This window comes from Brachionichthys hirsutus, unplaced genomic scaffold, assembly GCF_040956055.1.
Source record: "Brachionichthys hirsutus isolate HB-005 unplaced genomic scaffold, CSIRO-AGI_Bhir_v1 contig_441, whole genome shotgun sequence".
Lineage (NCBI taxonomy): Eukaryota > Metazoa > Chordata > Actinopteri > Lophiiformes > Brachionichthyidae > Brachionichthys > Brachionichthys hirsutus.
Genome location: NW_027180559.1, coordinates 71729 through 87055, shown reverse-complemented (window position 1 = coordinate 87055; position 15327 = coordinate 71729). Strand labels below are relative to the sequence as shown.

The window sequence follows — 15327 nt, the reverse complement described above, 5'->3', positions numbered from 1 at the left end:
TGAGACTGTTCCGATTGTTTTCACGGCCAGATTCCTACTTTTTCTCGAGTAATGTCAGTGGAAAGAAGTTTACGTGGAGCTATCCCTAGAAGAACGCACTTAAGGGGTTCGATGCAACCTTGAAACTAGTTTTAAAATGAAACCATTCATGCACCATTTTGATGTGAAACTAGGCCTGTCCCGTCTGACGAGGTTGTCCTGCCCAGTCCTCGTCTCACTGTCAATCGTCCCCTACGCTTTACAGGTGCTGAAGGACCCAGGTAAGCCTCAGGGCAAAGGCAACTTCTGGACCGTGAGCTGAGCTGTGTGCCTCTGGAACTTCTCAAGAGGCAAAACACGGCCGTGTCGCGCCAGGACGAGACCATCTTCGCCCAGGATCTGGCCCCGTACATCATGCAGGGACGCAGGCTGGAATCGGAGCAACCCTCGGCTCCTTGCACGGCCTTCCCTCCTGTGCAGCCCAGACACCCCTCTCCGTCGCAGGAGGATCTGTTCCGACCCAAGCTGGACTCCTCCTTCGCTATTGATTCCCTCCTCCACAGCCTGCGGCCCCCCAGTGCCCCCGAGGACGTTAACGTGCCGACCAGGGACTGCTGGGGCAAGATGGAGCACCCTCGGCCCTCGCAGCATCCGCGGCCTTGCTATACCTCCTCTGCTCACAGCTTCTCGGCCAGCTCCGCTAGCCCGGCCTCTACCTCCTCCTCGTCTTCCTCTGATGAAGAATTGAAAGGGATGTCCCTGCCTAACAAGCGCGTTCCCCTCAACGGCGAAGCCGGTTCAGACGCTTATGAGGAATACAGACCACCGCTGCACAAATCGGCCAGGCGAGAGACCGTTGCTCCTCCGTGGGAGCTCCCCACCTCCTATGCAAAATACGCACCCCCCAATGCGGTGGCCCCGCCCAGCATGCGATTCAGCGGCGGCCCTTTAATGCCGCTGCATGGCAGAATTCCCCTTTATGGCTACGGTAGCCCCCCAATTGCACCCGGCCACTTCTTAGGCCATGCCTATTGGCCCATCCTCCCCAGCGGACATGTTTCTGTCCAAGCCCCTCCCCTCATCATGGATTTGGACAACATGTTGCAATCTGTGCCACCCAATAAGAGTGTGTTTGACGTATTGGGTCCAGCCAATCAGAACTCTCACCCACATCGTCAACAACCCGGTCCGTACACGCTGCAGAATGGGCACGCGCTGAACAGGTACCCCCAGTACTGATTTATTCAGATCGCTTCTCCTTTACACGTCAAGCCCGACTGACGGACATAAATGCAGCGTCTTATAAAGAAGGGTAAGGAGTTCATTAATCGAGACTCCACTGAGAAAATAGAATTCTGCTGCAAATTCTGCCTTCAGCTGATGTTTAATATGAACAACGGTGCTGACGGACCGGGTTATGCATTCATGTTTTCAGTGTTGTCATTATCTTTGATCAAGATTTAAAAAAAGCAAATGCATTGTTTTCATCTTGGGTGCAGTTTTACTTCATCGGGGGGGGGGCGACTTAACCCAAAGCTTCAATCCAACCAAACAAAAGTTTGAATCTGAGTCGTTCAGTGATTTTTAATTCAGACTCTCTGCGCTGCCAATTGTGTCTGCACTGATTTACGCTTTTCTAGATAGATTCTAGATTGGTTGCCTACTCGTTGTGCCTGATGAATAATTTGAGCTGGAATGTAAAGAGAAAATCAAGTTAAACAAAAAAAAATCTTGGTGATATATATTTGTTCTGTTTTAACAAGTATTGGCCATTTGTGTTGATTTAGTGCAATATGCAGGGTGAGCAATTTCCCTGGAAGAGTTGATATCTAAAAGTATTGTGTGCAGCTAGCCAGCCACATAGCAATGCAACAATGAGTGCTTTTAGCTTTTCTGAGATGATATTTGCTCTTTGGGGGTAAATGTTGTTCTGTCTATGCAAATGCTGCCCGTCTCCAAGAAGCCAATGCTGATCAAGCTCCAGTATCTACCTCAGGTTTTTGACACACTGGGATGTTTGCCCTGTTTTGATGCTACGATATTCTTTGAAAGGAAATCGCTTAAATGTTTAACTACCTTGACGGATGAATGTTTTGTTACAATTCTTTTTTTCTTTTTTTTTTTTTGTACATGACTGAGCTGACGTGAAAGCCGCTCAGACGTTTACGTATCAAAAGGTTTCCCTCGGCGGGGACTGTGCAGTATATTTCACCTGTTTTGGTTTGTATACGACAAGAAAAGTGAAACTCTTCCGCTTGTGTTGTTTCTTCTTTACAACCTTATGTCATTATTCAGCTGCAGCATGCTCCTCGGTCAGATTGCTCTTTTTAATTCTCCACACGCTGCTTGGTAAATTCAGTTACATTAAGGGAAGAGCTCAAACAGCATTTTGTTGTTTCTTACCTTGACTAATTTTGAAAATTATAAGTGTTGCCGTGTCATAATACACAAAAAATATTATTTTCTTCTGAGATGTGGTGAAATGTAAATGCATAGAAAAAAATAAATGGGGCCAAATACTTCCTGCTACTTCAAAGTACCGGTATAGCTGCATGTAAAAGTACCATTATCATGCCGACTAGATCCGTTTGTGAATGCTGGTATATTTGAACAGAAGCTTCGTGTTTGTCTATTTGGCAGCTGATTGGACAACATTTGTACTACATTTTCATCAGTAGCCACTCCTTCGTCTCAAAGTCCTACCCAGCAGCGTTCTGCTCTAGTAGTACCAAAGGAATATTGTCTGAACGCTTTTCCGTTGTTGAATTAGCTTTGTCTTCCAAAGCATTGGAGTTAGTCGAGGAGGGTTTCTCCCCCATTCTCAGCCCAGAGAACTTGATTACCGGCAACGGATTACACCAACAGGCAGCGAGGGCAGTGCAGATTCTCAAGTCCTGCTGGTATGAATGATTCTTTTTACCACAGGAATCTTTGATCCCACGGGGCTGTCTGTATAAAAAGCCATTCAGAGCCAGATGATTTACATCAATCCGGCAGCCGTCAGCCTCCTGCTGCTTCCATTGCTGTGGTCGCTATCTCTTTATCAGCTGCCTATGCATGCCTGCACTCCCTCACCGCCCTGATCCAGAAGATGGGAGGAGGGGGCAACGCTTAAACAGCGACCTGCCCCCCGCCTTCCCTCAAACAAAACCTGTGAATTTACATTCATGACTAATCACGCTGGGTCTGGGATGTGTGTTTTACACCGAAAAATAACCCACGAGCAGTATGCATGTTGCTTTTGGAGGCAGTTGTAATTTAAATGAGTTGAACAGCTCCTCTTCTTCATTTAAATGATTTGAAAAGCCTCTTCTGCTTCATTCACCAAATTATTTCAAGAATTTGAAAAGATCCTCTTTCTCATTCACAAGCTTTTGAAATCATTTCAAAAGCTCCTCTTTATTTACATAACGATGGCAATATTATTATTTGATAGAACAAAATCAATGTTGAAGTCAAACTTGACCAAAGAACTTAAAAAAAGTCTCATTGTTGGAAAATGTTTATTAGCTGTTTAATCAGAATAATGTGGAGCAAGATAAGTAGCTGTTTCAGTTAAAAACAGATTAACAGCTGCTTCACAAAGTTGCCTTTTAGTTTCACGGTCGGACTTCATTTGAATCTAGAAAAGCACTCCGAGCGCAGACCTCCACCAAGCAGCTCATTCCCCTCCTAATTGGATCTACACCGTCCACGTGGTGATCTGGATCGTCACTAAAAGGTTCTAGATTGCTCCTGGTATCTTTATACACCAACCATGAAAAGTTAAAGTGAATTGGAGTTGAGGTGTACTTTTAACTGTTTTTTGAATCCATAAATGGAGTTTTCAATGTTAAAATGTAATATTTTTTCCTAACATCATCCTGGATCCGATCCAGATGATATTCGGTGGTGAGATAGAGGCCCCCACCCTACATGACTGTTAACTTCCATAAACATCAGTTAATAATCAACCGAGATATAGAGGAACAAATTTTGAAGCTCCATTGACTGGAATGTTAACAAAAATGTAAGAATGATCCAGAATCCAGAATTTCTTCTGGATCGTCACCAAAATGGAATCGGCTATTCCTGGCAACATTTCCTGAAAATTCTGTCCAGATCCATCCAGAACTTTATGTTATGTTATGTTATCTTGCTAACAGACAGACAAATATCTTTTTTCCACCTGTTCTAACTTGTTGGGAAACTTTCCACCCCTTTCTTATTCCTCTTCACACTCCCTCTTGGGCCATTCGGTATTCAAAGAGGCTGCCTCTCTCAGGAAAGGTCTCATTCAAGCGCCTGCGTTTGGCCTGAGGTCTCCTGTCTGCATCCTCCTCTCTCCCGTATCCCCCTCCTCCGGGGGAGTAAAGGCAAAACATGTCCTGGAGGAGGAGACGCAGAGTCTGGGAGTGAATTCAGCTCATAATGGGTTGATGTTTAAGTTACTTCATCCAAACTATAAAATATATATAGGCCGATATAAAAAATGTATTTCATGTGCTTCATTCCAACATGATATTGGACAGTTATTAAAAAGTCATCTAAAAAGTAGTCTAGTATATTACGGTTTCATATCTGAATTCATTTTTAAATGTTCGGTTGCAGTCCTTTGAGGACAGAATCACTTTGTGATACATAACACGTTACTATATAATATATTCACGCAACATAATATTCAACTCATTTTTCCTGTTAGTATTTTTACCCCAGGATGAAGGCTGATGCTGGTTTTGCCTCCCAGGTTGAGGATCCGGCCGTCTGCCCTGTGAAGCTGGTTCAGCCCAGCTGCGCCATCTTCACCTCCTGACCAGCACAAAGAGGAGAGGGCACAAATAAGCGAGTAAAAAAAACAAAAAAAAACCCCCAAAAAACGCAGGCGGGGCTTACCATGAAGGCCATAAGGGCGGGAGGAACGCCTCTCCGTCAGCACAGACAGCAGCACCGTGCTCCGAAACAGCAGTTTCCTTATGACGCCGTCTCCGCCGCAGTATTTTCCGACACCTCCTGAGCCGGGCCGTAGAGAGAAGCGCTCTAAAATGACTGGGTATCTAAATGCCAGATGGACAACAATGACATACAAATGATGTTATTTTTTTAAGATGGGGGGGGGGGGATTTAGACTTTTTTGTAAAGCCAATATAGGTCCAACCTCTTCTCCAGAATCTCAGGGTCCGTGATGCGGGTGTTGGTCATGTGACAGTGAACGCCACTCCGTCCGTTCCAACATGGCCCTGCCCCGGCTCCACCAGCCACAGTCTCATAGTAACCTACCGTCTTGTTACCGAATGAAATGTTGTTCATGCAGCCCTGGGTTGGAAGAGAAAGAGAAATAAGCAAAGACAACTATATAAACAAACGTTGAGTCTCTCTGTGCATCATCTTATCATTGTCGATAGCGCAGGCGTCGAGAGTAAAACATTTCTCTGCATAAAAATCCAGTTTTTCCTCACCTGAGAAGCGGCGCAAACCTCAAACGCCCTGAAGATGACGTCAACGATTCTCTGAGACGTCAGCACATTTCCTCCGACCACAGCTGCATCCTGGGAAGGCTGGAGGATTGAGCCAGGAGGTATGATGACTTTGATTGGTGCAAGACAGCCCTAAAATTTGAAAAAAGGAAATAAAAAAGCTTCGTTTTATTTCAGTGAAATTAGGAAGAAGAATTTCTGAGACGTTAGCAAAGTTAGCACAACCTTACTTTACCTGGTTGAGGGGAATGTCCTGCCCCACCATGCAGCGGAGGCAGTAGATGAGGGCAGAGAGGGTGATTGCGCGCGGAGCGTTACAGTTGCCCCAAACCTCCGTTCCCGTTCCCGTGAAGTCAAACGCCGCACTGCCCTGCGGGGATTTCACTCGATTAACCATTCAGCCTGAGAAATGACGCTAATTCTTCTCGTCAATGCCGTATCGTATCAGAACCTTCTCCCTGCCCACCTCTTCTTCATTAATCTTAACCCGCAGTCTGATCGGTGTCCCGTCGTCCATGAAATCTTCCGACTCCACCTCCAAGGAGCCGGTCTGCTGTCGTCTGCGACGCGCAAAGTCTCTGAGCATGTCCCTGACGGCCAGCTCTGCGTTGCTCTGAGACGTTAACACAAACGAAGCGGGGGGGGGGGGGGGCGGTGTTATTTTATTTTCACGTTAGCGTTTCATTTTGTAGCCACGGTTACCTGAATGTATCCCATGTAGGCCTGGACTACAGCTAACCCGTAGCTGTCAATCAGTTCTCCCACCAGCAAGCTGCCTCGCCGATTGGCTGCCACCTGAGCCCGCAGGTCTGACAGGTTGTCATGGAGATTACGAGTCCCAGAGCAGTCTGGGTACTGGGCCGGAGCCATCAGAGCTTCAGTTACAGCTGATATGAAGACAGGGGAAGAAGACAAGATAGGAAGCAACAGGAGAAAAGTAGCTTCGGCTTCTTAACTACACCGATACGTTAACGTGCACAAATACGCAATATTATTTCTGATATATATATCTAAAAAAAAAAAAGAGTTTAATACGAGATGTCGAGTTTGGAGTTATTTTTTATGAATAAGTTTCCACGCAAACATGAAATAGCGACAAGTAAGAGCTCATAATAGTGTTTTGGTCACGTAGGAAGAGATCACGAAGTGTTTGATGATCTATTCGTACATGTTTGGGTTCAGTAAACACGCCTCGCTAACGTGACTTGTACTCTCTATCTTGTGTGTAGCTTTGTACTATCGCTACTCTCTCTCTTCTTAATCTTTCTTCCTCTCATCTTACCCTCCTCTTGGAAGACGCCGCCGGTAACAAGTTTGAAGGAGGTGAAGACTGCCCCCTCTTGCTGAAGGGAGGTGGAGTGAGGGGGCATAGAGCCAGGAGTGATACCTCCAATGTCAGCGTGGTGCCCCCTGCTGGCAACAAAGAACACTGGCGCGCTCACGCCTTTCCAGAACACCTGGGGTGGGGGGGGGGGGGGGCATCAATGTCAGTGAGGTACAGATGATGGAGGAAAGTCAAAACAAGACTGACCTACCGGTGTGATAACTGTGAGGTCTGGGAGGTGGCTGCCCCCGGCACATGGGTGGTTACTCAAAATCACATCGCCGTCCTCCAGGTTGGTCCCCAGAGTTTTGAGCTGCAGAGAGAAGAACATCCTGCCAGAGTCGGGTTTTGAGTCTACATTAGTCTCTGGGCTCTAAGGGGTCCACATCGCTCACCTGGAACTGGACAGTCTCCTGCATGGCCCCCAGGTGGACAGGGATGTGCGGCGCATTGGACACTAAACCCCCGTCTGGTCCGAACACGGCACAGGAGAAGTCGAGACGTTCCTTGATGTTTGTGGAGATGGAGGTTCTTTGGAGAACTCTCCCCATCTGTTCTGCAGAGGAAGACAGACGGAAAGATAACATTCCCTGACCCTCCGTCTACCCTCCTCAGGGAAACCTTTCTCTCTCTCTCTTCGACCCCCCTCCACCGGTGTACCTGCTATGCTCATGAAGCGGTGGGAGAAGATGGAGAGCTGCACCGTGTTAAGCTCAGTGCCGAGGAGGCAGCGGCGGTCAGATCCGACAGTCAAGCAGACATCGCCGCCTTCTGTCAGACGGGCCTCACAGCACGGCTCCACCAGGATGGTGCTGATGGAGGAAAACGGATGACAAACACGCCACAACAGACAAGTTTTAATGCAAGATGAAAAGATGAGACCAAAATCCAGTATCTTTCCAACATGCTGAAATAACAAAATATCAATATCAAATATATTCAATGTTATTAAGTCGATGAGCTTAAATTACTGATAAAAACGAACAATTCAAAGCAGACAGACGACAAATGAATCCAGAAAGAATCGGGTTCACCGTCTTCATTTCAGCAGATACTGACTCGACACATTTCTATAAATCAATCAGTGAGGGAGACGCGCTTGCCTGTTTTTGTCAATGATGATGGCTGGTCCCTGAATGCAGTGACCACAGGCCAGCTCCTCCCATAGATACACACTGGTGTCCAGGTAGCCCTCCTCAAAGTAACACTTAGTCCTCTTTAGAGGGAGAACAGAGAGAAAATGGGCATTTAGATACAACCTCATATATTAGTCTAAATATATAAATAAAATGTGTGTGTGTGTGTGTGTGTGTGTGTACCGTGACAGGTTGGGCTCGTCTTTGTCCTGCCTTTGAGCTATACACTGATTTGATACCAGATCTCCCACAGCCCCTCACTCGGATGTCATCGACCACGATGGGCCTGTCTGGGATGGTGAATCCAAACTCCTTCAGATAACTAAAAGAATGACCCCCCCCCCCCAAAAAACCCCCCCAAAAAACAGGAGGTTTCAAGTATGAGAAGCTGAAGGGTCATAAATGTGAAAGTAATGCCAGCTTCAAAGTGTGCTAAGCTGAAAATGGCACATTAACCACACTGCATGTATGCTTATGCAGTCCACACAGAGGGCATACGAAGGTGAAAATGTGCCGCCGCTGACTTAGTGCCGTAAACAAGGCGCTAACCGCTTGGTGAAGGCACTCCGGAAGTCTCCGGATCCACAGGACCGGCCGTTGCTGGGGTAACCAGCAGCGCTAACCATGAGAGCACAGTCGGTGCCCTGATAGCGCAGGTGGAGGAAAACCTCAGAAGATAGCTGAGCCCTGAAAAAAACAGGAACCGCGAGGCGGCATAAGCGTCGGGCAGTCGCTATGTAGTCTGTTGATCTGCTGATTATTGATTTGTTTTGATCTGGGAAATGTAAGAGAACTATGAAAATTGTTGATTAACTTCTCCCAAAGCTGCGTGATATTCAGTTAACTGCTACAGAGGAGGTAATAAACCAAAAGTATTTGCATCCAAGAAGTTAGAATACTTTTATTTTTTTTAAATCAGTCATTAGATAATTGATCAATTGAACTTTGCAGGTCATAGTTAGTGAGTGTTTCTCCTCATGGTGATGGAGCGTTACCGTGTGAATCCGCGTGCACGGAGGGTACCGTGGCAGCGTTTGGAGAGCTGCTCCACCCTCTGATCAATCTCCCCGAACGAGCGCTGCTCGTACTTCAGGGAGCAAGGCTCCTGCACCTCCTCCACAACGTCAGCTAGAGCCAAGCCATACGCCGACAACACACCGCTGTACCTGCAGCGCACAGATATAAACACGCCATACATGAATACGAGTGACGGGCAAACACTCAACATGACCCCCACCCCCCCCGATCGATAATTTTCCCATACTTGTGAATGAAAACCGTCTTCATGCCCAGCTCTCGGGCAATAGAACAGGCATGTTGTCCTCCCGCTCCCCCAAAGCATGCCAACACATGCTGAGATGTATCATGACCCTTAGCCTATGAGGGCATGGGGAGGTGGAGGAGGAGGAGGGAGTGAGGAGGAAGAATACTTGGAACATTTAATAATCTCTGCTACTATTTCACCAAGATGGAGCGGAGAATCCAAAACCCACAGTACCTGCGTAAGAGCTCTGATTGGCCGGCACATGGCCTCGTTAGCAACACGAATAAATCCCATAGCAACCTCCTCAACGCTCATCGCTGAGATGCTGCTGTTGTTGTTGTGCGACTTGTTTGTGGCAACCTGCAAATAAAATCACCACCAAACACACACAAAATACCCCAAATAACAGAACCTTAGAATCAATACTGAAAGATTTATCATGAAATACAAAAAAAACTTTAGAAATACAGAAAACTTTAGTGCCTGTGACTGATCAGAAGACAAGAAGAGGTTGATCTCCTGCGTCAGTTCATGGAAATGCTTCATGGTTTCTTCTGAGGAAAGTGGTTCGTTCTCGCCCGGCCCAAAGATGTTGGGGAAGAAGGAGGGGAGGAGGCGACCCAGAGCTAAGTTAGCATCAGTTACAGTCAGAGGGCCTCCTAGGAAAAAGCCACAGGATCACAGGTCCCTGTTAGGAGTCTGCACAGTCAGGACTAGACACTAGACTAGACACACGAGTATGACTTCAAGAACAGAAACAGACTGAAGTTAAGGACAGGAGCCGAGTCAGTATATTTCAAAATCTAATCGACAGCCACGTTGATGGATTCAGTGGAAGTAACATAAAACTGAATTTAATGCAGTAATGGTGAAGGATTAAAAACCAAAACAAAGTATAACCTTTTCTGTAACAGGTCGGTCCAGGATGTGCACCTGCAGACTCCGGCCCAACCACAAACATCCCTGATCTGAAAGAAGCATAAAGGAAAGAGTTCACACAAGCAGAAATCGGTGCCATTGAATTTGGATGTCAAATTAAAATGAACCCAAACTAACGGGTGCAGACAAGAAAGACGGACCGTGTTTGTGACATTAAAAGCTCTACCACTGGTGGAACGCACGTCACAGTTTTGGAAACTATTTGCCTGCTTTACTCATTTTCTGTTACCAACTAAACAGAAAGTCGACCAAGATCTACAGTATGTAGTCCAAAAAGTCCAAAACAAAAGAGGATCAACGTTGTTCAGATGATTCACACATATGCACCAGCGTTTATACCGGTGATGATACTGCACTTTTTCCCTTTAGATGCATTAGCGCATACGTTAGGAGCAACAGGAGCCTTTTCAGTTCCCATACCTATTGATTATTACCTTTGCATTATAATGTTTTTCTATAAATAGGATTATTGGTGCAGTTAAATATTCATCTGATGATGAAAACACTTTGTTTATCACCAAGTCTGAGGTTATTATGAAAAACATCAATTGATAAAGAAATGATCCTAATGAAATAGTACTATCTGAGACTCCCCCGGGACAGAAGTTTAAGCTCCTCCCCTTACACATCTCGGCATCTATATTGCTGTTCTGGGCTGGGTTGTTTAGGGACAGGCGGAACAAGCACTGCAACATTTTTCTTGGCAGAAATAAAAAGAAAAAAATGAATGAGGCTATGCTTTAAGGTTGCAACATGACAAAAGATTTCTAAAGGGAGGTGGAGCAGCACACGAGCAAACGTACGCATGGCTCATTAATTCGCACCACTTAATTCACAAATAGATTAGTACTCTAGACAAGCGTATCCTATAGTGCACAATCATTTACCAACACGTACGTGCAATATGCACAGACCTGAAGAAGAGCCTGGAGCCGCCACCTGCAGCTACAGTGTTGATGTCCAGCTGCGGTGCCTGCAGGGTGACTCCAGCCGTCGTGGCCTCAAACACGTGTTCGTACTGGCCAGCGTATCGACTCACATCCGTGGACGTTCCTGGGAAAAGGACACGACACCAAGACAAGACATTTAGCAATATTGTGCATCAGGTGACTCCTAAACAACATCGTGAAGTTCTTCCTGTAGTCTTGAGTCTCAGTAATGACTTAAGGCACCAACGCCCCACTCACCACCCATATCAAAGCCAATCACAGGTTGGTTCTCCACCTGGCTGTAGGAGGTGATGGCGTAACCAACCACGCCCCCTGCAGGGCCAGATAGAATGGCCCGCGAACCGCAAAACCGCTTCATGGGAGTCAGGCCGCCGTCCGACTGCATGAAGAGGACGTCCACGTCCTGAAGACAACGGGCAAGAGATGGAGGGGATGACGCGAGTCGATAAAGAATATAACTATGAAGAGCCCGCATTTTTTATATGAGCACACCTTCAAGCCGTCCTTGAACCCGGCGGTAAAGCCTTTTAAATAGTGATGAATTTTGGGCGTGAGGTAGGCATCGGCACAGACGGTGTAGCCGCGAGGCACCGCCCGCACCATGGGCATGACCTCGCTGGACAAAGATACCTGGGCGAAACCCAAACGGCGGGCCACAGCGCCAACCGCCTTCTCATGATCGGACCATCTGAGAGAGAGAGAGAGAGAGAGAGGGGAAGACACAGCGAGAGAAGGTAAATCTGGATTGCGAAAACAAGCATAAGTCTCTTTTGCAATGTCAGAATGGCCAGATTAGGATCTTGGGTAAATATGCGTCTGCAAAAAGCAAGTACTGACGTGTAGGAGTGGAGCAGAAGGACAGCCAGACTGGTGATCCCTCGAGACAGAACACCGAGAAGGTCTTTTTCCACTTGCTCCAGATTGAGCTCCTTCCACACCTCTAGGGAATCCCCTGTACCGCCTGCAGGAAGCACACAACACAAAACACACTCAGATTACCAGGATTATTTCACAGGCAATGCTTTAACCTGAAGGCAGTTTGCCATGTGTGTGTGTGTGTGTGTGTCAGATTCTGTTATGGACAGAATCTCCAGGCCACATCTCATAAGAAGCAGTAGCTTCATTGCAGAGAAGAGATCTGGAGGTAAAGGTTTGGGTCCAGAAGGAAAATGAAACAATGAATCGTAAGTGAGCAAAATAAAATTAAAAACAGACTTGTTCATTGAGAAGTTTTTTTTCTTTCTTTTTCTCACATATCTGTGACACACCGGCAACTGAATGGACATGCACAATAGTAAAAAACAAATGCATGAGTACAGGACATCGCCACCGTTCTTCAAAAGCGGCGTGCATTGCTTTGGATACAGGCCATGAAAAAGTTCCTGCAAACGGCGTTTACACGGAAACAACGAAACCGTGTTGTTTTCAGAAGGTGACTCACCCGTCACAATACGTTTAGCACCTTTGGTTGGCAGCTGACAGCCATCTTGCCTGAGGACGACTCGCTCGTCCACCTCTATTACCTCCTCGTACAGCACTTCAGGAACGACCACCTCCTTGTGCACGCAAACAAATATGTCGGAAAAAGTACAAATATAGCGTCGTTTACTTTTACTGCGTAAGAATAGCACTTAACAGTGAGGTTGGATACAGTTCATAGCAGAATAATGTGACGCGTTTATAACACCAAGTCTAGATAAGTCAGCTATTATAGCATCACAATGGACCCGGGGACAAATTCCAAAGCCTCGCTAGCGTTACCCAAGAAGTAGCCATACTCATAAATGTCTGGAAGCCAATGGCCACCACTTTGTATTAATGTCTGAATAATACATTTGGTATTGCACTATTTATACGTGTTTCTTTTCTGATGTTTGCATACATTATCTTTTGGTGACTCTGTATACATTATTATTATTATTATTATTAAGCGTTACAAACCAAGTCAAACAGCTTTGGCCTGGCCTGCGTGCCGATGTGCAACAAGTCCCTGAAGCCCTTTGTGACCAGCAGAGCAGTCCTCTCCCCCTCCCTCTCTAGCAGGGCATTGGTTGCCACGGTTGTACCCATCCTAATCCAACCAATCAGAGCGGTGTTCACGGGCTCGTCGCGAGGAAAGGCTTGCCCCGATTCCTGCAAACAAATTCACATGAATATAAATACTCTTCATAGAGATGAGACTGTGGCATTAATCATCCTCATTTTTTATTTAATCCTCCGTCCGATGTGGTTTGAAGACATATTTTTATCGAATCTCATGCTTGTAGATTGTGTTGAATGTGGAATTATAAATATATGTATAAATGTAATATTGTTAAATAATATTTCCTAATATGTCTCAACACTTCAAGCTCATCACATTACCTCTTCCAGGATTCTGCGGATCCCCTCTGTGGGGGCGTCGTTGTAGTTCTGGGGGTCCCGGGACAGAAGCTTAAGGACTCTCTCCCGACCATCGGGCAGCCGGGCAAACACATCAGTGAAGGTGCCTCCCCGGTCGATGGCAAAGTCAAATTTCCCCCGAGACTCAGCCATAGAGAAGTGCTGCGACACCTGCAACAAAGTGCAGCGAGGGAAGGTCAGAGAGAGGAGACTTCGACTCGACTCTCTCACTCAGCACCGAGGAAACAGCAAAGATTAAATCACAATGACATGCCCACTCTCCGACCGACACACTCACCTGTTTCTGCCTTCCCAGCTCCACGTCTCCAAAGTTTTGGTGTGATTTGACTTCTTGAACTCTGACCACAAAAACAACACACCTCATGCAGATTTTTTTTTTTTAATCTGACTATTTACATCTTTTATAGTAGAATTGTTTTTCTCCCCTCAAACAAATAGCACATATTATGGAAGCCCGTTTCTGCCACATGGAAAAAAAAAGAAGTCTCTTGCTATCTCATAATTATGAAATACAAACTCATAATTATGACAAGTCATAATTATGACTTGTCATAATTATGACTTGTCATTATAGCAAGAGACGTTTTTTTTTCATGTGGCGGAAACGGACTTCCATCCACCATTACTGGAACATAAATGTATATTATTTCCCATCATAAACTTAAAAAAATGATGTTTTTTAACGCATCACCTCTTTTTTTGTTCACCTTAATATGCAAATGATCCAGTTTAAGTAAATTATATTCACCTTTACGGAGACGCATTAAGTCCCGTGAGCAGAACGAGCAGAACACACGCCCGACATATGGTACGGATCATATTTTAAGCTCTGCATGAATTCCACTAGATTATAAACAAATACTCTTTGCGTCGTCGCAAAGTGGATTGGACGCAAAACTAAAGGTGGAGTCGACCCAGAGCTGTCTTAAATCAAGGTTTGGACGCGAACCCAGAATGCACACGGTGAATCCACAAAGAAGCAGCGACGTCGCTATTTACCTGCAAAGACTGCGTGAAGCGAGAGAGTTTAAATAATCCAGCAGACTCAGAGCCTCGCCTCCCTCCGGAGAAAACACGTCGAGGACCTCGAAGGGAATGACGTCATGGTTGGAACCCCGCCTCCTCGACAGGAGTCTTCTGGCTATCCACTAGGTGGCGGTATAGTCAGACAGTCCCTGCAGAAATACGTAGAACATTCATTCATTCATTCATTTTTAACCGGCTATATGTCAAGGAGAAACGGACAAAACTTCAGAAACACCGTGAAATAATCTTACTGTGGAAATAAAATGTACGGGTTGTAAAAATAAAAAGTAAATAAATAAGTAAATAAATCAAGGGCAAAATCTTAAGTGTAAAATTCGGTTAAATCCATCGGAGTAGGAATGGACTATAGTATTTTCATCAGTTCATTGTTGTTTTTTATAAATATATGTTTATTTTGCTGAATGATGCACCAGCAGTGCCTTTAAAAATTTGGGACAGGGGCCAGAAAAATTCATATTGGGGTATTCAGCAGGTAAAGTGTTTCCTTGGTACCAGGTGTCAGTATCAAGGCTCAGAAAGCTCACTCATTCACACACTCATAGTGAACCTGTACACATTGATCACTCCAGATAGGAAAGTTGAATTTGCTAGATATACCGTATTGGCCCGAATATAACACGATGTTTTTTGCATTGAAATTAGGCTGAAAAAGTCGGGTCGTGTTATATTCGGGGTCTAGACATTATACCCATTCTGAACGCTAGATGGCGCCAGATATCGTTACAACGAATGGTGAACTGAACTCGCCAGGCCAAAGCGAACGCCTATCATTATTTTATTGCGATGTTTTTCCTTATTCATATGTGGTGAGATGTGTCTGTGTGGATTTGTG

The 15327-nt window shown here is 45.6% G+C and overlaps 1 protein-coding gene and 1 pseudogene across 1 annotated transcript; one reads left to right on the top strand and one right to left on the bottom strand.

Annotated features, from left to right (window-relative positions):
- The first annotated feature begins 148 nt into the window (after positions 1-148).
- Positions 149-1218, top strand: LOC137915954 (forkhead box protein H1 pseudogene; annotated as a pseudogene).
- Positions 1219-3997: 2779 nt separating this feature from the next.
- On the bottom strand, positions 3998-13580 carry LOC137915955 (5-oxoprolinase-like). Its single transcript, XM_068759078.1, has 27 exons — positions 13410-13580; positions 12987-13178; positions 12487-12601; positions 11883-12006; positions 11538-11733; positions 11283-11448; positions 11010-11148; positions 10057-10124; positions 9640-9815; positions 9391-9501; positions 9157-9269; positions 8888-9058; positions 8442-8579; positions 8076-8214; positions 7860-7972; positions 7417-7568; positions 7152-7312; positions 6968-7069; positions 6715-6889; positions 6135-6319; positions 5899-6045; positions 5668-5802; positions 5415-5564; positions 5114-5271; positions 4852-5012; positions 4670-4767; positions 3998-4346 (listed from the first exon to the last, which is right to left on the bottom strand). Exons 1-27 carry the CDS (start codon positions 13578-13580, stop codon positions 4194-4196), a joined length of 3909 nt encoding a protein of 1302 aa, XP_068615179.1. The 3' UTR covers positions 3998-4193.
- Positions 13581-15327: the final 1747 nt, after the last annotated feature.

What these genes read in the sequence shown, in the direction of transcription:
- LOC137915955 (XM_068759078.1), bottom strand. Translation starts at nt 13,580, where the DNA reads ATGGCTGAGTCTCGGGGGAAATTTGACTTTGCCATCGACCGGGGAGGC. An exon ending in ACCGACCTGTTACAGAAAAG is followed by an intron (nt 9,816 to 10,056) that starts GTTATACTTTGT and finishes GCTTTTTCCTAG; the next exon opens with GAGGCCCTCTGACTGTAACT. An exon ending in AGGTTTGCGCCGCTTCTCAG is followed by an intron (nt 5,272 to 5,414) that starts GTGAGGAAAAAC and finishes CTTCCAACCCAG; the next exon opens with GGCTGCATGAACAACATTTC.